General features: G+C 39.4%; 1 protein-coding gene across 6 annotated transcripts; it reads left to right on the top strand.

Annotated features, from left to right (window-relative positions):
- Nucleotides 1-1,872: 1,872 nt before the first annotated feature.
- LOC143854478 (uncharacterized) lies at nucleotides 1,873-21,001 on the top strand. 6 transcript variants are annotated; one of them, XM_077364476.1, is made up of 13 exons: nucleotides 1,873-2,104; nucleotides 2,750-2,837; nucleotides 11,473-11,573; nucleotides 12,680-12,838; nucleotides 13,012-13,236; nucleotides 13,419-13,490; nucleotides 16,615-17,114; nucleotides 17,244-17,354; nucleotides 17,454-17,944; nucleotides 18,847-19,015; nucleotides 19,731-19,970; nucleotides 20,049-20,183; nucleotides 20,554-21,001. In XM_077364476.1, exons 3-13 carry the CDS (start codon nucleotides 11,474-11,476, stop codon nucleotides 20,680-20,682), a joined length of 2,331 nt encoding a protein of 776 aa, XP_077220591.1. In that variant the 5' UTR covers nucleotides 1,873-2,104; nucleotides 2,750-2,837; nucleotide 11,473; the 3' UTR covers nucleotides 20,683-21,001. The 6 variants fall into 6 exon arrangements, with proteins under 6 accessions (XP_077220591.1, XP_077220590.1, XP_077220592.1 ...); XM_077364475.1 differs by lacking the exon at nucleotides 2,750-2,837; XM_077364477.1 differs by lacking the exons at nucleotides 2,750-2,837; nucleotides 13,419-13,490.
- The last annotated feature ends 1,329 nt before the right edge of the window (nucleotides 21,002-22,330 follow it).

The raw sequence follows: 22,330 nt of genomic DNA, 5'->3' as shown, positions 1-22,330 counted from the left end.
TCGAAACATATCTACAAGATTCCCCCAATTTTTTCATAATTTCCATTAGTACAATTTTGTCCCTGAAATAGCTTTTTATGTTTTCTTTTACCCATAATCCATTGGGCATTGTCCCTCAATATATTAGTATATTACCATTAGAAATCCCTAAAATCTCTTCATCGAACCATCACTGTAAGGCAACATTAAATCCTTTGAAAATCTCTTCCCCCAAATAAAGGCAACATCTCTCTGATGAGTGATGAGATTTTATATGGTGTGCGCTCGTATAGTCCATTTTTTTTTTCAAAAAGTAATGTATGGGCTACGCCATAGGATGGTCCAAACCGTCCTTTTGATAGGCTACAATTTAAAAGATTAAAAGTACTTTACAGGCCACACCATAGATATCCAAACCGTCCATTTGATGGGCCACAACGTAAATAGATTGCGGCCCAAAAATCATTTCTATAGGATGATTGCAACCCTCCGATCTATAGAAGGTACCATAATATGCAATTCCTCTATAGATCAGAGGGTTGGGATTATCCTATGGAAATGATTTTTGGGCCACAACCTATTTATGTTGTGGCCCAACAAATGGGCAGTTTGAATCATCCTACAATGTGCCCATCAAGTGGAAGGTTTGGATCATCCTATGCCTATGGTAGTATGGTGTGCCCATCAAATGGATGGTTTGGATCTTCCTATAGTGTGGCATGTAAAGTACTTTTTGGCAAGTGGGATTGGGAATTAGGGATCTGCTAGGGACTATCGATCAATTAAATGAATCTGAGAGCAACCACCTTTGTCCCCGGGTCAATAAAATGAATAAGACAAAATCTTAGCCTGTGTGGGTTGTGTGGCTACTCTCACATGCAACAGCTAAGCTGCAACATGCCTGAAGTGATTGTCCCTAGGAAATCTTTAGTTTTAAACTTAACATTTAACAAAGTAAAGTGATTGTCCCCGAAGGGTGCAGGGCGGCGAAGGGGAGGGGATGGGGATTAGATATTCCCCGTGGGGAGGGGGATTCCCCATGATCCTTGCAGTGGGGAGGGGAAGGGGAGTGGGAAAATTCCCCCCATAGGGGAAGGGGTAGGGGACCCCAACATCCGGCTCCGGCCCGCTCCGTTGCCAGCCCTAATCCAAAGCGTTCATTTGTTCGGTTGGGTCACAATGCAAATAAGTTGTGTCCGACTATCATTTCCACAGGATCGTCCTGACCCTTGAATCAATAGAGGGGCTACACGCATGGACGGACTTAGAGGGGGGCAAGAGGGGGCAATTGTAGGGGTGCAACTCGGGTCGGGTTGAGGCCAACCCGACCCAACTCGAGGAACCCATTTTGCCAACCAGACCCGACCCAACCCGATTTTTAATTTATGCACATTTTTTTGCTCACATTCCCACACATGCATCCACCATATAAAAACTCTGTAACTGAACTGAAGGATAAATTTATGTTGAAATTTAAGCACATTTCTAGCTTCAATGGGAAATGTGTTCAGTTGAAATCGGGTTTTAAGCACATATCGGAATTGGAAATCGGGTTTCGAGTCGGGTTGGGTTGCCCGACCCCCAACCCGACCCAACCCGATTTCCAATTCGGGTTGATTTTCCCAACCCAACCCAATTTTGAAAAAAACCCAACCCAAATTCGGGTTCAACCCGTCGGGTTCGGGTTCAACCCGACCCAAGTTGCACCCCCGCAGTTGCCCCCCTAAAAAATCTAAAAAATAAGATAAAATTCATGTATGCCTAAATTCCTAAAACGCACTCATGCCCCCTTTTATTTAATGAATGGGGCAATTGCCCTTTTTGACTTTTGCACAAATCGTATCTGAAAACGATTTCATCCCTGCTTTTTTTTACACAGGACAGCCACTACAGAGAGTTGTCATAAATCCACTAGACAGGGGCTGCTAGAAGAAAAACAGGGGGCAGATTTATCCCTTCCTTTCTTTCAGCGCAGAACTTGTACGCTACAGAAGTGAAAGCATGTTTTCTAAAGAAAACAACCTCGATTAGGGTTTTATTATCCCATCTTCTTCATTCTGGAGACGATTTTTTGGGGTTTCTGTTTCTTCCATCTTCGGATTTGGAGTCGGATACTTCGTTTCAGGTACGTTTATATCCATCTCTTTCTCTTTCAATATTTTATTCTTAAGAAGCTTCCTTTCTCAATCTTTCCTTCATGGTTATTGCACTTCCAAAAAACTCTGAGAAGCCAATTTAAAACGAAAAGACAAGCTGAGTTTTGAGCAATTATTAAAACATGGTGGTGCCAAAATCATCAGCCTAGATTTATTATAGGATTACCCAATATAAATTTAACAAAAACTGTGCTTTATTTTTTTTCTTAACTAATGCTGATTCTAAAAGATATTGTTGAATTTTTTTTTATGGGTTTGGTGGAGAGCATTCATGAAACAAGATACCAATTTGGTTCGAAATTCCGGACCGAAATTTCGAAATTTAGGACCGAAATTCCAAAATTCCGGCGAAATTTTGTAACACTTTTTTTAATAAATAATGGCATTTAATCAAAATTTCGGTCCGAAATTTGGTAAATGGCGAAAAATGGAATTTCGAGAAATTTCGGTTTCGGTCTCGTCGAAATTTAAAACCATGCTTCGAACTACTAGATGATAGTGGACTCATAAATTGAAATCAATGATCTTGAATTACCAGACATGGTAATAGTTTAAACAAAAATATGTGATATCCACACTCTCCTTGTTTTGATATTGGCATTCTCCCTGGGCAGGTGTGTCAAGGGATCAAAATGATGTCAGATAATCGGACATATAATGTTAATTAGAAACCTATTTTTCCAATGGCCTCACTATTGATCGATGTGTAAATTCTTTTTTTCTCTCTCTCTCTCTTTTGATGGGTAATCTGTATTCTGTAAACCTATTTTTTGATGTGTAAATTCTTAGTAATCATATTCTATTAAAATTTAGGCAAAAGTCATCCTTAAAATCTAAATTCTATTCAAACCAGAATTAGCAATGTTGATCATTGTCATAAGATGGGTGCAGGTTAGTGACACCCTGATTCTTGCCATTTTCCTCTCTCTATTCAGGGAAATTGAAAGTGGCCTACTTTGAAGACTTGATTGGATAAATTAGATAAAAAATGGAATGATGGAAAGGAAAATTACTATCTGCCGGTGGTTAACTTATCGTTATATAACAATCTTTGTCCCCCCCCCCCCCCCCCCCCCCCTAAATGCAAATTCCTGGCTCCGTCCCTGCCTACACGCCTACACATTATGAATACCTCTATAAATTATAGATCAGAGGGTTAGGATCATCCTATGGAAATAGTTTTTGTGGTTCAACGCATTTACATTGTGGCCCGGCCCAATAGATGAACGGTTTGGATCATCCTACCAAGTGGGCGGCAAAGTACTCTTTGAGTAATTATTGGGCTATACGGCTACAGTGCCACACACCATATACAAAATCTCATGTAAATTAAGGGCTGAGATGGCTCTAAATCATGTATATTGTCGACCTCACCATGGTTGGGGTAGGCCGTAGGGCACAAGACTTGCTTGAGTTAGTGATGATTATGGTTGGTCGATTGATGTGATTTTGTGTAGTGAATAGGAATGATGGGCCCATTTGAAGGATTGCTCCGATCAAATTGGCACACTGCATGTAATGCAAAGCCACTTCAACCAAATAACCTGGCTACTTAATGATGAGCATGTTTCCACTGGCGGGGCCCATGTGAAAATAGGGACCACATGCCTTTTTCGAGGATATGACTAGAGCTGATTGGCATGTGCCATGAAGGTGATGAGAAAGAACAGTTGGTTGGGGGAGAGGGATATATGGATGAAATTTGTTATCAATGCCTTGGCCAGATTAGGACATTGAAGTTGTGTTCGGAGGCACCAGACCGACCAAAATGGCAACCAGGGGCAAAGGGGTCATTTCACACCTCATTTAGAAGCCCTAAACAGGGCCCAATTTCTTAGGGAAGTCGGCCAATTAGAAAAACTCCAAGAATGGCAAGTTTCCTAAATTGTAGAGGACTCCATGTCTATAAAAAGGGACCAAAGTCCAAGGAACGTAACTTCATTACCACCCAAAAAAATCTGCTATTTAGCTCATCTAGCCTTTGCTCGGATTCATATTGTTGAGTTATGTTCTGACTTGAGCGTTGGAAGGTTCCCTGGAGTCCAAACACCGGGTCTCCCAAACAATTTTCCTTTTGGGCTCGAGGTCATCTTCAACAGCTGAGCTCAGCACCAGGCATCTGTCACGCCCCCAACCCCACTGTGTAAGTAATGTCCGGTTCAAGGGGGTGGATTGTAAGATCCCACATCGAAAATGGAGTGAAAGTTCCTGGGCTATTTATGTGAACTCTCATTCTCTTTGTGTATACACGTTTTCAGCATCTCCAAGTGGCGGGTCCTTGTGGAGAGGGTGGGGCACGGTAGTGCTGCTAGAAAACAAAAGTGGGGCGGGTAGAAGACCAAGAACAAGACAATATTTACACAGTGTGATCGGGGGCGTGATAGAATGGTATCAGAGCTGGACCTCCCGGTGTGTCAGCGAGGACACTAAGACCGAGGGGGATTATAGGAGCCTACATCGAAAAGGGAGAGAAAGTTCCTAGGCTATATATGTGAATTGTCCTTCTCATTGTGTAGGTGCATTTTCACCATCTCTAAATATAATGGAGTGAAAGTTCCTGGGCTATTTATGTGAACTCTCCTTCTCTTTGTGTATACACGTTTTCAGCATCTCCAAGGGGCGGGTCCTTGTGGAGAGGGTGGGGCACGGTAGTGCTGCTAGAAAACAAAAGTGGGGCGGGTAGAAGACCAAGAACAGGACAATATTTACACAGTGTGATCGGGGGCGTGATAGAATGGTATCAGAGCCGGACCTCCCGGTGTGTCAGCGAGGACACTAAGACCGAGGGGGATTATAGGAGCCCACATCGAAAAGGGAGAGAAAGTTCCTAGGCTATATATGTGAATTGTCCTTCTCATTGTGTAGGTGCATTTTCACCATCTCTAAAGGGCGGGTCTCTGCGAAGTGGGTGGAAAACAAAACTGGGACGAGTTGAAGACCCAAAACCGGACAATATTAACACAACGGTGTCTGGGGCATCACACCGCCCTACATGCTCGAGTCCGGATTTCAGCATCAACATAATCAAACTGTTCAAGTACTGAAAATAAGAAAGCTGATTTTATTTGATATTTTTAGATGTGATTAAGAAAATATTAAAAATATATAATCACTACAATTAATTATTAAGACACAAATAGAATACAAGTTACACACAAACTGCATAAAAAATCCATTAGATTGAACATAGAAACTAACCCTAGGTCTCTTAACTTAATTTTAGAAGGAATCTATAGGAATCAGGTTTTACGCTTCATATAATTTACTGATTAAATTAAAGACAACTATGCTTTAAATAATTGAATCCTCAAGTAATTGATTAAACAAATAAATAACACAAACTTGCTCTTTCTTTGTTGAAAATAATCTAAATTTGGAGAAAAGGAAAAAAACTTACCTAAACCAAATGAAAGTGAATTCCCAATGATGTGATTTATTCGACAAATTTTTACGTCAATTCTCTTTCCAGCTTTCGACAACTAGGATTTGGATTTTGGTAGGGTTTGATTTCTTGGGCTCCTTCAGACATTCTCTGGAAGGGTTTTGAAGGGGTGGGGTTATCAAAAGCAGGGCTCTAGTTATAAACGAGAAAGGAGAATAAAGTAAGAGGTTTACAAAGTACGAACCCCATTTATATTCGAGGAGGAATCTTAATATTGTAAGGAGTCTTACTATTGAAGAGTTTAGATCTGGATGTAAAATTAAATTTGGAAATTATACGTGTTATACGTGTGGGACACGTGTACACTGAGTTTAGCCATTGAAGGAAATGATATATTCTATCCCCTTTCCTTCGCCGGGCCACCCCGGCCTAGAGTGGGGTGGCCACATAATAGAGTGGGGCGAATGTATTACTTCCCGCGGTTAATATAGTATCTAGCCCCGTGAAAATAAATGTACCCTACCTGTTGGGTTGATCTAAACCATTCGTGTAAGAGGCGTGGGCCTAGAATAAAAGAGGGCGAATTGAAGAAGAGGGGCGTGTGCAACTGCAGAGGAAGGTTCAAGGAAGAATATTAGTGGTACAGGAGATATGAAATTAGCCCTGAAAATCTCGATTCTTGACAATTAGTCGCTCCAAACAATCCAGGATTAGAAACAATAATTAGCATTAACGACATTTTAGGGTGGGCGGTTGTGATCCCAGGTGCAACCCAATAGGGTGGATTGGGGTTTTTAAAAGGCTCTTCGATTAATCATCGAAAGCAATGTGATTTAAGCTACTAACAATGAAGAGCAATTTAATAAACAAAATAAGTGTTGCCAGTCCTTAAGGTGAAGAATATGAGAGGAGATGGAGAGATTTGACAGGCAGCATTTATAGTGGTTCTGCCAACCTGGCCTACATCCACTCTCCCAAGGATTCCCCTTCTTAAGTCTTCACTAGCCTCTTGATTTCTTTCCCGGTAGAGACCAAACCGTTACAAGCTATCCAGAGGGTTGATCCCTTACTCTACCAACCCAGGGCTTTATCCCCAAGGATGGGATGGTGAGTACGAGTTTGTATGCATGCTCGTCATATAATTTATCCTATACTAGTCTAGAATAAACAGAATTCCACCCTTAATTGGAAATCACACCAATCTCTGGTTTTCAAAGAAAAAGTGGATTTTTCAGATCAGTATTGTCTTAGATGATTGTGTGACAAACCATATAAAACCAGACATTGGTGTGATTTCCAATTAAGGGTGGAATTCTATTTATTCTAGACTAGTATAGGATAAATTATATGACGAGCATGCATACAAACTCGTACTCATCATCCCATCCTTGATATTTGATCCAACAGCAGCTCACTTTTTGAGAAACATATTGTTTGATCAAATATCAATAATGGTACTTCTATCATACCCACCTTTGCATGCTTGTACACCCTTCCATCATATAATTTCTCTATAGTATAGATATCACTTGGAAAACCAAAGATCAGTGTGATTCCAAGTAAAGAGTTTTGCAGTTTTTTTTATTGGCGCTTTGATTATTACTTGAGCTACTTGACACGAGCTAGCTCTCAGCCATTGGTACCTATCGCAAAAGGCATTTCGTGGCTGGTCTGTCGCATGTCAGACCAACCACCTCGTGAATGGAGACAAAAAGGCATTTCGCGATTGGTATGTTGCATGTCAGACCAGCCGCGAAATGCCTTTTGCGATTGACCCTAGCAAATCCCTTTATAAATTGAACTAATGATTTGATGTGTAAGTTAAATTGTTTGAGTCTATAATGACGACCAAAGTTATCTCAAGTGACGCCGTGAACAAAAAGCCAAAGCTACAGATCAAGTATACTGTTCACTACTTCCACAAATGACGATAAGCCGAAGCTAGAATGACACTCGGAGAATCCCGAGAGCTAAGAAGATCGAAGTTCGTCCAAACATGAAGCATTGAAGATCGGAATGTAAAACCAACTTCTCTTAGTAATAAACAAGTCCATGGCACTTTAAGGAGTTAAAAACATCTAAATGAACATTGAAACTCAAGTGGACCCAAGTCCAGCTGGCTAATGTGGTGTTCAAACATGTTAGAACCTATATAGCACCTTGGTTGGTCGACCAAAGGATCCTCAGGACGATCGCCTAGAGTGGATGATTTGTTAAAAAAATTTGGAACCCTTGCTCAGTCGACTGACGGTTTCCCCGGACGACCAAAACCAGAATGAGGGAATTTTATAAAAATCCAGAACCTTTGCTCGGGGCGACCGAAGGTGCGGCTCAATCGACCGAACGAAGGACTAGCCCGACGGCCAGTTTCCAACGTTTACTTGGTCCGTCGGATGAAGATCTTATGTTTTGCCCGTTACACCGCCAAAGCACATGCAGATTTTCAGATCCTCTATAAGGGGACCATTCAAAATAACTTCTAATGCTCATCTAACACTTCCAAGTTATTGTCTTCAACTGAGAACCTCTTCTATAGCTTAAATCTCACACTCACTCCTATGTGCCATTGATATTGCATACTACTTTGAGAGGTTGGTTATGCCTTTCATTTGTATATTTTGTAAGGTGTGAGATATATCTTTGATTGTACATCTACCTAGTAAGAGGCAACATATTATTGTCTTTTTTTCTTCATTGTATTTGGTGAGAAGGGCACTGCCACCTTCAATTTCGAGGCTTAGGGATAAAGCCCTGGGTTGGTAGAGTAAGGGATCAACCCCCTGGATAGCTTGTAACGGTTTGGTCTCTACCTGGAAAGAAATCAAGAGGCTAATGAAGACTTAAGAAGGGGAAACCTTGGGAGAGTGGAAGTAGGCCAGGTTGGCAGAACCACTATAAACGCTGCCTGTCAAATCTCTCCATCTCCTCTCATATTCTTCACCTTAAGGACTGGCAACACTTATTTTGTTTATTAAATTGCTCTTCATTGTTAGTAGCTTAAATCACATTGCTTTCGTGGATTAATCGAAGAGCCTTTTAAAAACCCAAATCCACCCTATTGGGTTGCACCTGGGATCACAACCGCCCACCCTAAAATGTCGTTAATGCTAATTATTATTTCTAATCCTGGATTGTTCGGAGCGACTAATTGTCAAGAATCGAGATTTTCAGGGCTAATTTCATATCTCCTGTACCACTAATATTCTTCCTTGAACCTTCCTCTGTAGTTGCACATGCCCCTCTTCTTCAATTCACCCTCTTTTATTCTAGGCCCACGCCTCTTACACGAATGGTTTAGATCACCTCAACAGGTAGGGTACATTTATTTTCACGGGGCTAGATACTATATTAACCGCTGGAAGTGATACATTCGCCCCACTCTATTATGTGGCCACCCCACTCTAGGCCGGGGTGGCCCGGTGAAGCAAAGGGGATAGAATATATCATTTCCTTCAATGGCTAAACTCAGTGTACACGTGCCCCACACGTATAATTTCCAAATTTAGTTTTACATCCAGATCTAAATTCTTCATTAGTAAGACTCCTTACAATATTAAGATTCCTCCTCGAATATAATTGGGGTTCGTACTTTGTAAACCTCTTACTTTATTCTTCTTTCTCGTTTATAACTGGAGCCCTGCTTTTGATAACCCCACCCCTTCAAAACCCTTCCAGAGAATGTCTGAAGGAACCCAAGAAATCAAACCCTACCAAAATCCAAATCCTCGTTGCCGAGAGCTGGAAAGAGAATTTATGTAAAAATTTGTCGAACAAATCACATCATTGGGAATTCACTTTCGTTTGGTTCAGGTAAGTTTTTTTCCTTTTCTCCAAATTTAGATTATTTTCAACAAGGAAAGAGCAAGTTTGTGTTATTTATTTGTTTAATCAATTACTTGAGGATTCAATTATATGAAGCATAGTTGTCTTTAATTTAATTAGTAAATTATGTGAAGCGTAAAACCTGATTCCTATAGATTCCTTCTAAAATTAAGTTAAGAGACCTAGGGTTAGTTTCTATGTTCAATCTAATGGATTTTTTATGCAGTTTGTGTGTAATTTGTATTCTATTTGTGTCTTAATAATTAATTGTAGTGATTATATATTTTTAATATTTTCTTAATCACATCTAAAAACATCAAATAAAATCAGCTTTCTTAGTTTCAGTACTTGAACAGTTTGATTATGTTGATGCTGAAATCCGGACTTGAGCCTGTAGGGGCGGTGTGATGCCCCAGACACCGATGTGTTAATATTGTCCGGTTTTGGGTCTTCAACTCGCCCCAGTTTTGTTTTCCACCCACTCCGCAGGGACCCGCCCTTTGGAGATGGATGGTGAAAATGCATCGACACAATGAGAAGGAGAGTTCACAAGGACAGTTCACATATATAGCCTATGAACTTTCTCTCCCTTTTCGATATGGGATCTTACAATCCCTCTTGGTCTTAGTGTCCTCGCTGGCACACCGGGAGGTCCGGCTCTGATACCATTCTATCACGCCCCTGATCACACTGTGTAAATATTGTCCTGCTCTTGGTCTTCTACCCGCCCCAGTTTTGTTTTCTAGCAGCACGGTAGCCCACCCTCTCCACAGGGACCCGCCCCTTGGAGATGCTGAAAACGTGTATACACAAAGAGAAGGAGAGTTCACATAAATAGCCCAGGAACTTTCTCTCCCTTTCCGATTTGGGATCTTACAATCCACCCCCTTGAACCGGACATTACTTACACAGTGGGGTCGGGGGCATGACAGATGCCTGGTGCTGAGGTCAGCTGTTGAAGATGACCCCGCGCCCCAAAAGGAAATCCGTTAGGGAGACCCGGTGTTTGGACTCCAGGGAACCTTCCAACGTTCAAGTCAGAACACAACTCAACAATATGAATCTGAGCAAAGGCTAAATGAGATAAAGAGCGGATTTTTGGGGGTGGTAATGAAGTTGCATTCCTTGGAATTTGGTCCCTTTTTATAGACCTAGAGTCCTCTACGATTTAGGAAACTTGCCATTCTTGGAGTTTTTCTAATTGGCCGACTTCCCTAAGAAATTGGGCCCTGTTTAGGCCTTCTAGATGAGGTGTGAAATGACCCCTTTGCCCCTAGTTGCCATGTTGGTCGGTCTGGCGTCTCCGAACACTTCGGCACCATGTGTCGCTCCCTTATTGGAGGTCGAATTTTTACCCCCAACAGATTCGATTTTCTGGGTTTCCCAACCTATGATAATATGGATAGCACATGTAATTATTATTCATTTTTTGCATTCCTACCTTGTTTTTTGTTTTGTTTACTTGTTTATTTTTTTATGTTGACATTGAATTTGTGTCCTTCGATGCTTATCTAATACTGATACTAGTCATCTGATGCTTCGTTCAATAAGTCTCACATTTTAAAGATTTTTGTCCTCACTGATAATATGGAAAGGAATTAAAAATGCAATTTTTGTCCGTGCATTTTCCTCAACTCATTTTTACGCGCAAGAACTACCGATGCAGATCCAAGTAACATGGGTGGGCACTATTGCATATGAAGTTGTATTGCTTGAAATTTTACTTATAAGAGATATACAATGAGCTTTTCTTTCCAAGCCTTTTTTTTGTTGGTGGCACGGGGGACATATTCTCCCATAAATACTCACCCAAATCATGTAACACCATCTAAAGATAATTGCAGCTGATATCTTCAGTCGATCCCAAAATTGGACATGATTGTTTTTTAAATATTATTCAATGACATCTTCGTCATCAACTTAACAGTGGGCTGTAAATTACGAGGTTAAAGGATGTGCTGGTGTTGTTGATTTTGATAACTCTTTATGCTTGTGTACACAAATTTAGTTTCAAACTGATTACTGAGAATCAATTCCTATGTTGGCTTTTCTACCATTTGCTTCATGTGCTGATAAGTAATTTCGATTTTGTTATTTATTTATTTATTTATTTTGTCTCTGTGTATATGGCAGCATGCCTCGGAAAGTAAACCATGGAATTGATTATGATGAAGACTATGACGACTATGGCGATTATGGCGATTATGACTACGACTCCGATGTACAAGCATATGGTCAGTTACTTCTTAAATTGTTCTGTTGTATTGTTTTTTATTCTTTTAGTTTTTTCCTCTTTGCATTGATTAGCATTCCTTTCAAGATCTCTATCTATTAGAATAATTTTTCAACACACTTCTAGTTTTGGTTGCATAATTCTATGCATGCTAATGATTCCTAGTTATTTTTTAAGTTTGTATATCTCTTTTATTGCCCTGCCTTTCAACTTGATAATAATTTCTTTTATGTTTATTGTGCATTTATGATTTTTTAAGCATCCCAAAGGATATCTCAAACAGTCCTCTGAGAGTGGGGTTGAGACCCTGCCCAAAGAAATGTCATTAATTTGACAAGATTGAGATGCAGAGATCATGCTCATTGGGATGCTTAAAAAAATTTGAAGAGATCTTGGAGGTGGAGCCATGGTTTTAAATTTCGACCGAAATCCGAAATTTCGGTAAGGACCGAAATTTCTATTAAAATAATATTTTTTTATTGCGTTAGCTAATTTTGAACGAAATTACCGATGCGAAATTTCGGTAATTTCGATCGAAATTTCGTCCCTAAAATCCGGGATTTTGTGCGTCAATACCAAATTTCGCCCGAAATTTCGGCTTCGGATAACTCCGAAATTTTAGCCGAAATCGAAATTTAAAACCATGGGTGTGGAGCTTTGCTCAGTGAGATACTGGGATCAAGCTTTGTTAGACTCGCTTATCATTGAGGGGGGCTCTTTCAATGTGATTCGGTAGATAAGAGGTGGTTCTTACCCTTGGAGATCCGCTAATGCTATTGAAGAGACTTTGGACACAGTTGAGGCTCATGATAAATTTTATGTAGAATGTTTTTCGATCGGCCAATAATGATGCTGTTCACATTGCTCGATCAGGATTAGAGAGTGTCTTTGGAGATGTTTGATCACCATCCTCCTCAATGCTTTTGTTTTGTTTTCTTCTTCCTCTTTTGTTTTTGTGTAGCTTGACCATCTCAGCCTTGGTGGCTTTGCTCCTTTCTTACTATATATTTTTTTGAAAATTTCTTACTATATTCATCACCATTTAAAAAGGGTTCTAGTTTCTATATCAATGTGATAGTTTTCATCCATTTGTCTTTGCAACAACAGGGGAAACATCTCAGGTAGACCATGGAGTTCCGAAGCTTGGTCTCTGGCGCTGCTCTATTTGCACCTTTGATAATGATGAGAGCTTGTCTTCTTGTGATATATGCGGTGTTGTCCGGGATACTTCTGCCAATGTTTGCAATAATGGCAATGAGAAAGCAGGTGAGTACAATTGTTGTGAAACTATTTTTCTTAGATTGGTGAGATCCTATTAGTGTAACATCTTCCGCATTAATTAAACAAATTCTGTAAGCCGATCTCTATCCAGTCTTATTTCTGCCGCATCACATTCGCTCCCCCTCTGGTCAGTTATAGAGTGGAGCTTTTTCATGCAGTTGATGACAAGTGCAAAGACTCTGGAGCATCAATAATGGCCAAGTCTCTTTTTTCATCACTGCCCCGTGGGAAGCCCAAAATATCTATAATCTTCCAGCAGCTAAGTGATGATGTTCTGAGCAAAGGGGCCAATAACTCCCACAGGATTGGAAATATTCACGGGCATTTTAATGATTTCCAGAACGTGTTTATGGTTCCTCATTCCAATCACTATAAAGATATAGGTCTGCGTGTGATTCAATGAATAGTATGAATCTAAAAACATAGATATGTTTCTGACAAATATTTTCATGCCATAAATTTCCATAAACTCACATTTTGGATTCATTTTTGCTATTTCAGTATGCCACTTTGAGCTTTGTGTCTGTCAACTATATATTCTAACCATATATGCTAATGGTAACAGCCCCTTTCAAGTTTGATAGGCTCTCTCCAGATGACTTCGTTTCTGCTCGAAAGCAGTCTTCAGGAGCAAAGGGTAGCTATTTATGGTCGCATTACCAACTTCTGATTTTTGTATTTACTCTCAATGAGACTGTATCTGTTTAACTAGTTCTATTCTTGTCTGTACTATTTCTATTCAGAAATATTCTCCCAATTGTTTCACAGAATATAGGCAAGTAGTTTTAACTTTTAACTGAAAATGGTGAATGAAGATAGTTGAAAGATATTATTGTTTGTACCTGGCATTATGCATACAAACGTCGAATTACCTATCCATGAGTTAGTTACCTTTTGATTCTGATCTTGTCATGCGAGAACAATAAAATCACTCTTCAAAAACTCCTGGAGTCAATAATTTAACCACCCAATTAAGAAAGTCACCTTTTAACATCTTCCTCTACATTTCAAACAAAGCCCATGACTGGAATTGACGAAATTCAATGTTACTTCCACCCATCCTCGTTTGTTTTTGGTTCATATAATAATTAATAACCTCCTTTTTCAATACCTCCATGCCTTCCACTAGCCCCATTAGCTACCAAACAACTAATATTCTCCCTTCTCTGAGCGCTAGCCATTTTGTGTCCAGGGAGACTCCAGAGAACCTTGCCCCTGGGGGAGGGGCGGGGGCCAACATGGCCCGCGATGTGTCCAGGGAGAACCCAAACTGATGAAAACAAAATAGCAAAGCTCACGGGTTAGGAACAACACGCAATGGTTGACAAAATCTTGTGTCTATAATGCTTGTGGTCCAACATTAAGGATCCTATTAAAGGAAGCTGTCCAACAGAATGCCAATACACGCGGCAGGGCATACTGGCATCGAATCTCCAAATATTCTGAATTGTTGAGGAGTGGTTGGGGGGTGATGAAAGTAGGAATGGACTGTGAAAGAGCCATCTGTCATCCATCTCCAAACCCTTTTGGCTATGCCCAACCGCTTAATGTAAACTGATTTCATTCCGGTTAAAATAGTCTCTACATTATCTATGCCCCAATGAAAAAAGTTCCTTCGAAACTCTATATTCCATTCCCCAATGCCATCGATTTTCTGTAGATGATCTGCTACACTGCTTTTTCTGTGGGAAGCCACACAAAAAAGCTTTGGCAGTCATCCTTTAGTGTTTGATTTCCACACCATGTGTCTAGCGGAAATCTAATGTTATCTCCAACTCCCACTCAGAATCCTATCCTTTTTAGAGCATAATTTTTAGAACATCCCTCAAAACGGTTACCCCTTTATTCCTGTATCCATCAATGGGATCCCACCCTCTAAAGCTGGAACCATATTTAGCATCTCTCTCCGAAGGTCCTCTCTTCACCAAATATCCATGGCCCTTTGCCGAGTAAAGTGTTGTTCATCATTCCCAACTTCCGAACTCCTAACCCTCCCTCCTTAGAGGACTTGCGCATGTCGTTCCAGTTAACAGGTGATATTTCCTGTTATCTTCTTGAACATTCCGCATGATGTTTCTTTGGAGTTGCTCTATCATCCATGGGTTCAAATTTCTGTTTCGGAATGCGTTTCGGTCCTCACCGAAACCTAAATTTTCGGCGAAATCCAACGAAATCAAATGACGGCTATTTTATCTCGTACAGAATTTTGACCGAAATTACCAAAATTTCAGAATTTCGGTAATTTCGGCTGAAATTTCGGGATAATATTAAATAATTATCATAAATTGAGATTTTTGGGTTAACTCCCTTAAATTTTGGACGAAATTTTGGGATAATCTACTGAAATTTCTAAATTTCGACCGAAATAAACTACCATTTTGGGTTTTACCGATTTCGATTTTGGTGTCCACCGAAACCCGAAATTTTTTATGTCGGTCGAAATTTAAAACCATGTGTGGATCTCTAAAACCGGACACAAGAATATCAACATATAATAAAAGGGGATTGGCCATGATATCCTTCTTTACTGAGTGTGTGGCCATGATAGTATTCTCTCAACCACCTAGAGAGGACTTTTTTCAGGGGCCGAGTTTCCTTCCCATCCTCTCAAGCATCGGGTCCCACTGGCTTCTTGCGGGTCTGCCAATGCAGAGACGGAGACCAAGATAGGAGTTTGGTTTCCCATCTGTTTATTGAGAACTTTCTAATGTTCTCACTTTCTGTAGAAGCATCCCAATTTGATCTCCCAATCTGATGAGAATCTAATCGAACTACTCTCGCATGACATTTCTGAGGATAGCAATTGTCTATATGATTATGTAACTACCTGCAGATCTGTTCAAAGTCTGTTGTGTGTTCATTAAATGTTTTATGGATAATCTGTTCAATCGGTTCAACAAGTTCAGCACTATTGTTGAACTTTCACAGTTATGTTTCAGAGTTTCAGCACATTTATTAGGTTTTAGATTATGGCTTTGAGATAAATGTTTTTGCTATCCTGTTAATGTAGTTGCTTCTTGAATCATTTAGGCCACGTTTGGATACCGTCAAGATTTAGATTTGGATTTCTCACATTTGCAGTTGAGATTTGGAACTGGATCAGATCCTTATATTTCCAAATCAGCTATAACAGTGAAAAAAATTCCGATTTTCAAATCTGTTCTGCAAGACATTATTTGGAAATCAATATTTGTGGCAATTACCTTCACCATCGCCGCTCCTTGACCTTGCTGCAGCAGCAGCCAGACGTACCCCCCCCCCCCCCCCCCCCCCCTCTTCTCTCTCTCTCTCTCTCTCTCTCTCTCTCTCGTACAACATGAGCATGAGGATGATTGATGTATTTTGTATCCAAATCCAAATCCAAATACAAAAACATGAGGTATCCAAACGTGGCCTTAAGTAATATTACTGTAATAACAGATCGTAGAAATATTGTAACTAGGGGTAACAAAAAAGATGGTTTTTGTCTGCCAAGCCATACTAAATCCTTGAAATAGATTTCATTAGAAATGCCATGGTCAAAGATCTTTGAAGGTCCTCTTTACCATATTGTTTATTTGAAGTTCCAGTCAAACACATCTTTTGACATCTCTTCATTTTAGTATTCAATGATATTAGTTTTATACTTCTTTTCATGCAGATAGATAGTTTCTTTTCCAAACAGTCACGATCAAAATTATCATGATTTTTTTTGGTTTTCTTGATCTGTCCAAGTTCACTTTTATGTTTGTTTTATCTCCATGCTATTTTTTGTCCTGCAGTCAACTCCGTTCATTTGGCACCTCCAGGAGTTTCCTCGAGCATCAGTGGGAAGAAGGGAGCAGTTGAAGCCATATCAAATGCTAAAAGATTAGAGAGTTCATCTGCCTTGTTGCGAAAAGCGGATCGACCTAATAAGGATGAGAAAGCTGTATCAAATGCTAAAAGATTAGAGAGTTCATCTGCCTTGTTGCGAAAAGCGGATCGACCTAATAAGGATGAGAAAGCTGTATCAAATGCTAAAAGATTAGAGAGTTCATCTGCCTTGTTGCGAAAAGCGGATCAACCTAATAAGGATGAGAACAATTATTCTGCTGTCAATGAGGACCAACCACAACACTTAACAAGTAGTTTACACAATTTGAATTTGGACACAAACACAGGGTCATCGAAGAGTTTTAGAAATAATAGAAAAGGTGCCTCACATGCCCTATACAAGCCAGAAACATGGATGCTTCCTGACCAAGAGAAAGAGAACCTGAGTCAACTAAATCTTGCAATCGTAAGTCATTCATATGGTTGAGCCTGAAAGCCTCGACGCTTTAATCACGATTTGGTTTTTGCTTCAAGTAGTTTTTTCAAACTTTTCATGCACAATGCTAACATATGTTCTTATACAATCTTTTAACAGGTTGGCCATGTTGACTCTGGAAAATCAACACTATCAGGGAGGTTGCTGCACCTTTTGGGACGGGTTTCTAAGAAAGAAATGCACAAGAATGAGAAAGAGGCTAAACAGAAGGTATGGTTACTTTGTTATTTATGTCTTTCTTGATGCATGCTGCCTCTAATTAGTGCAGTTTACCTGTGGTGGATTTACCATTCTTTGTCATCAATGTAGGGGAAAGGGTCATTTGCATACGCATGGGCATTGGATGAGAGTGCTGAAGAAAGAGAAAGGGGTGTAACCATGACAGTGGGTGTTGCTTATTTTGAGTCGAAGAAATATCGTGTTGTTGTGCTCGACTCTCCAGGCCATAAAGATTTTGTTCCGAATATGATATCTGGAGCCACACAAGCAGATGCTGCTATACTTGTTATAGATGCTTCTTTTGGTTCATTTGAAGCAGGTATGGGGGGAGGAAATGGAGGAGGTCAGACAAAGGAGCATGCACAACTTAGTAGAAGTTTTGGTGTCGAACAAATTGTTGTCGTTGTTAATAAAATGGATGTTGTGGACTACTCCAAGGAAAGGTTTGATGAGATAAAATTGCAACTTGGCACATTTCTCCGTTCCTGTGGCTTCAAAGAATCACTTGTGGCATGGCTCCCTCTAAGTGCCATGGAAAATCAGAATTTGGTGGAAGCTGCTTCTGATGCTCGTTTATCTTGGTGAGTTATTCCTTTAATTTGTCTTCTATTTTTAACGGTATTATCTTTTGAAAATGTGCTAGCAGTATTAATGATTCAGATGCCTGGAATTGTTCTTGCAAGGAGTTGATTTCCCTAGTTGATAAATTAACTTTTATTTGACTCTTGGCTCTTGAATATTAACTATTATTATTCATTCACTAAAATGGTGCATTACGAGTTTGATTGATTACTCATAGCAATGTTAGTTTTTGAGTATGACATCACAAGATGAGAGTTGCTCCCACTTTATCACCTTTTATTATTTGGGTTTTGTGCATAAAGGAGGCTTTGGACAAGCTTGGTGGAAGAGGGGCCTTGAATTGAGTGGAATGGTGCAGATTAGTGAAGATTAACTAAAGGAGTTGCTGTTACTGGAAGATTAGTGATTTTGATGATGCTAGGGGAAGTCAACCCATAAATTAGAGATGTACTATGGAAGATTAAGAACCATAGATGGGTGGATATAAAAATGAATAATATCGGAGTGTATATTACATTGCCCACATACAATAATACCTTGGACATCTATTGAGGATGGGTTGGATATGTTCTTGAGAAGAGAAAGCATAAAACACAAGTGAATAATATGAACTGTGTGGTGATAGAGTTGACAGGTGGGTTGTATTTATATGATCTGCTTGATTCATTATTTAAAATTTGGTTCTCCCTTGCATATTCTGCACAAACATATATTGACTTCCCTCTTAGTGAACAACAGAAATGCTTGTTGGTCATTTTAAGCTTCTTTTCTGCATTTACAATGTGACGTTAACCTTGTTTAAAAGCTCATTTATCATGATTGCTAATTAACTTCCCACCAAAATATATTGAATAATCTCCAATGGCATATTCCACCCTAAACCAGGAATGGTGCGCTGCAGGTATCAGGGACCCTATCTGTTGAAAGCCATAGATTCTTTGCAACCTCCTGCAAGGGATATCTCGAAGCCACTTCGTATGCCCATATGTGATGTTATTAAGTCACAGTCGTTAGGGCAGGTAGCAGTCAGTGGTAAATTGGATACTGGAGCTATCAAAAGTGGTTCAAAGGTGCGACTCTCATGTTTAGCTTGTGTCTGTAATTGAATAAAACAAGGATGTTGCTACTTGCAAACTCATTTGATCGATGCAATCGGATGACGTTTTAACAATTTTATTTTGTAATTCTAAAAGGTGGTTATGTTGTTTATTAATAAACATTATATCTTGGAAAAAAGTTTATGACGTACTCTAGTCATAGGAAAGAAAAAGGGGTGTCTTGGTCTCTTTCTGAAATGACCTGGATCACAGTACTGTTTCTTCAAAGACAGTAATAGCCCCAATTTATGGGGAGAAACTTAAGAATGTGCCATGGGAAATCTCAGTTCTTTGGAAACTAAGTCACAGATATCTTTGATATTTTCAAAATATAGTGATTTTATCATGACATTTTGATAAAACGACTAACTCCCGAAATAATCCTGGGAATTTAAAAAATATAGCGATATTTTCATTTACCGCGAAAATATCGTGATAATCTCACGATATTTTTACAGTATTTAACGATATTTTTTATTTAATTTTTTTCCACACACACACACACACACTATATATATATATAATTTTATTTTTATCGCTTTTTCCCGATATAAACCCGAAAAAATAAAACAAATTTAATATATTCCAAGATTTTCCCTTGCCAAGAAATTCCCGATATTTTTTACTTAGTTTGGAAATAGTTGTACTACCACAACTTAATCGTAATATCCAATCACTCTGGTTGCAGGTTCTAGTGATGCCTTCTGGAGAAATTGCGACAGTGCGGTCCATTGAATGCGATTCTCGTCCATGTAGCATAGCAAGATCTGGAGACAATGTGTCTGTGGGTTTGAATGGCATCGATGGAAATCATCTGATGACGGGCGGAGTGATTTGTCACCCAGATTTCCCCGTGGCTATTGCAACACACTTAGAGCTGAAGGTCCTAATCCTGGACATTGCAATGCCAATCCTAATTGGGTCTCTGGTCAGTGTCTCACCCTGATATTTTAAAGTAATCTCTATTATCCTAGGACATATATAATGAAAAAATGGAAAATTTCAGGTGGAGTTTCATATACACCATGCAAAGGAGGCTGCAAGAGTAGTGAAGATATTGTCAGTTCTGGATCCAAAAACTGGAAAGGCCTCTAAAAAGCCACCGCGCTGTCTCACATCCAAGCAAAGCGCAGTGATAGAGGTAAGACGACATTATTACGACAATGGTGGTTGGACCCAAATCATATTTCAATCTCCATATCCGGCTTTCTAACCATGAATTTAGAAGGCTACTGATATTTGCACTGCCATTTTTTAGTAAGGAGCTGAACTCACCTTGTCTTTTCTGTTTTAATTCGCTGCTGAGAGCCTTTTTGGGAATTGTAATAGCTTTTGATGACTAGTTAAATAATAAAAGACAAGGAGTGCTAGTCTCATTATCAAAACATGCTAGTGCCAATATCAGTACCCTTTTAGTATTGCCCAGCTGCTCTTTTTACTGTACTACATTTCTACTACCTGTGTTATAAGCAGGTGTACCATCAACATTCATTGAGTTCTTTTAATTGCAGGTAGTTGTGGACAGAGCAATTTGTGTGGAGGAATTCTCTAATTGTAGGGCTCTTGGAAGGGCGTTCCTCCGAGCATCAGGAAAAACTGTAGCAGTAGGTATTATCAACAAAATATTGGAGCAGGATTAGTTTGGATGGGGAAACTGTTTTGGGTGAAGATGATTATCTTTTTATTTGACATAAATTTGTATTTGCCTAGACTGACCTACATCATCTCCCCGAGGAGCAAGAGCTTGGGGACGAGTTAGACTAATTTATTGTACGAATATTTTGTATCGATCAAAGGTGCACCTGTGCAGATTTTTCCAAGTGCTGATTGATGCTTTGTCTGCCTTGTACCTTTATGATCCATTGGTTCTTGTATAAACTTTCTTATGTAATAGTTTTTATTTTTTATTTTTTGTATATCTACCATGTTCATGATATCAACAGATGAAGGTTCACGAGATTTTCTAGCTTACTATTGGCAGCGAAAAAGTGGGTCCCACTTACATGTCTTTTGCTATTTTGATTGCATCACTTCTGCATGGTACTTATCTGAGCACAGTGTGTATATAAGGGGGCTTATGTTTTGGCTTATTTTGAGTTTTTGAGAGGGGTCTTAGCATGACAGAGAAAGACAAGACCCCAAAAGAAAAAAAAGAAAACCAAAGCAAAGATTTAAAAGACACAGCGAGGATATGCTTGATTTTGGGCGTGGATAGGTTGATTTTGGGCGATGCACTTACGAGTTACGTCATGACAGAGTTGAAACAACCTCCTTTTAAGTAGTGTTCGGTTGTTAACTGAAGTAGTAACCTGTTGCGGAGTGTTATTACCAATATAAGGGGGCAATATGGCTGTCATTACCAATGTATAGGGACCAAAGAGAGAAATATAGAGGACTGCTAAATCCTATGACTCTACTAGCAAAACAAGGACTAGAGAGATGTCACATGTGCATAGACAAGGAAAGTAGCCTCCTGATAGCTTCCAATCAGTTACCTTGAAAAAGTAGCTTCCAATCAGTTATAGTCTCTCTCCTTTAAAACAAAGGTTTAAATGAAAATTTAACAGATATTTAAGGATTGCAAAAAAAAAAAATTGGGTCGAAATAAACATTAAAGCTCTGTTTCTTTTGACTTAAAAATTAAAAAATGGACGTAAATTTTGTTTTATGTTCATTTTTATGAGAAATTATATGGTGTAAGACCCTTGTACGGTGGAGGTACCACCCTTGATATTTGATCCAACAAAGATCAAGGGTGGTAGCTCCACCGTATTGTTGTGAGGCCTTGCACCATATAAAAACTCCATCGTTACACCTATGGTTTCAAATTTCGGTTTCGGAATGCGTTTCGGTCCTCAACGAAACTGAAATTTAGGATGAAATCCAATGAAATCAAATAAAGTATTATTTTATATCGTACAAGAAATTTCGAAATTTCGGACGAAATCCAACGAAATCAATTAAAGTATTATTTTTATATTGTACAAAATTTCGGGAAAATAATGAATAAGTTCCAGATTTTTTGTGTGAAATCCCTTAGGGCTCGTTTGGATGCCGACAAGATTTTGATTTGGAATTCTCACATTTGCAGCCCTTCTTGCATTGACTTTTGGATCCCAATCAAATCCTTGAATTTCCAATTCAGTGACAATGAAAAAAATCAGATTTCCAAATAAGCTATGGAAATAAGAAATTAGAAATCCATAGATCTGGCAGTTTCCTTCACCCTCTTGGCCCCTCAATCTCTCCCTGTAGTAGGAATTACCCTCTTCCCTCTTTGTCTCCCTC

Source organism: Tasmannia lanceolata, unplaced genomic scaffold (genome assembly GCF_043159265.1).
Source record: "Tasmannia lanceolata isolate RefF3 unplaced genomic scaffold, GAP_Taslan_0.1 ptg000020l, whole genome shotgun sequence".
In the NCBI taxonomy this organism is placed as follows: domain Eukaryota; kingdom Viridiplantae; phylum Streptophyta; class Magnoliopsida; order Canellales; family Winteraceae; genus Tasmannia; species Tasmannia lanceolata.
The sequence above is the reverse complement of the archived record's forward strand: the minus strand, read 5'-3'. Positions and strand labels throughout refer to the sequence as shown.

What these genes read in the sequence shown, in the direction of transcription:
- LOC143854478 (XM_077364475.1), top strand. Translation starts at nt 11,474, where the DNA reads ATGCCTCGGAAAGTAAACCATGGAATTGATTATGATGAAGACTATGAC. An exon ending in GTCAACTAAATCTTGCAATC is followed by an intron (nt 17,115 to 17,243) that starts GTAAGTCATTCA and finishes ATCTTTTAACAG; the next exon opens with GTTGGCCATGTTGACTCTGG. An exon ending in CTATCAAAAGTGGTTCAAAG is followed by an intron (nt 19,016 to 19,730) that starts GTGCGACTCTCA and finishes CTCTGGTTGCAG; the next exon opens with GTTCTAGTGATGCCTTCTGG.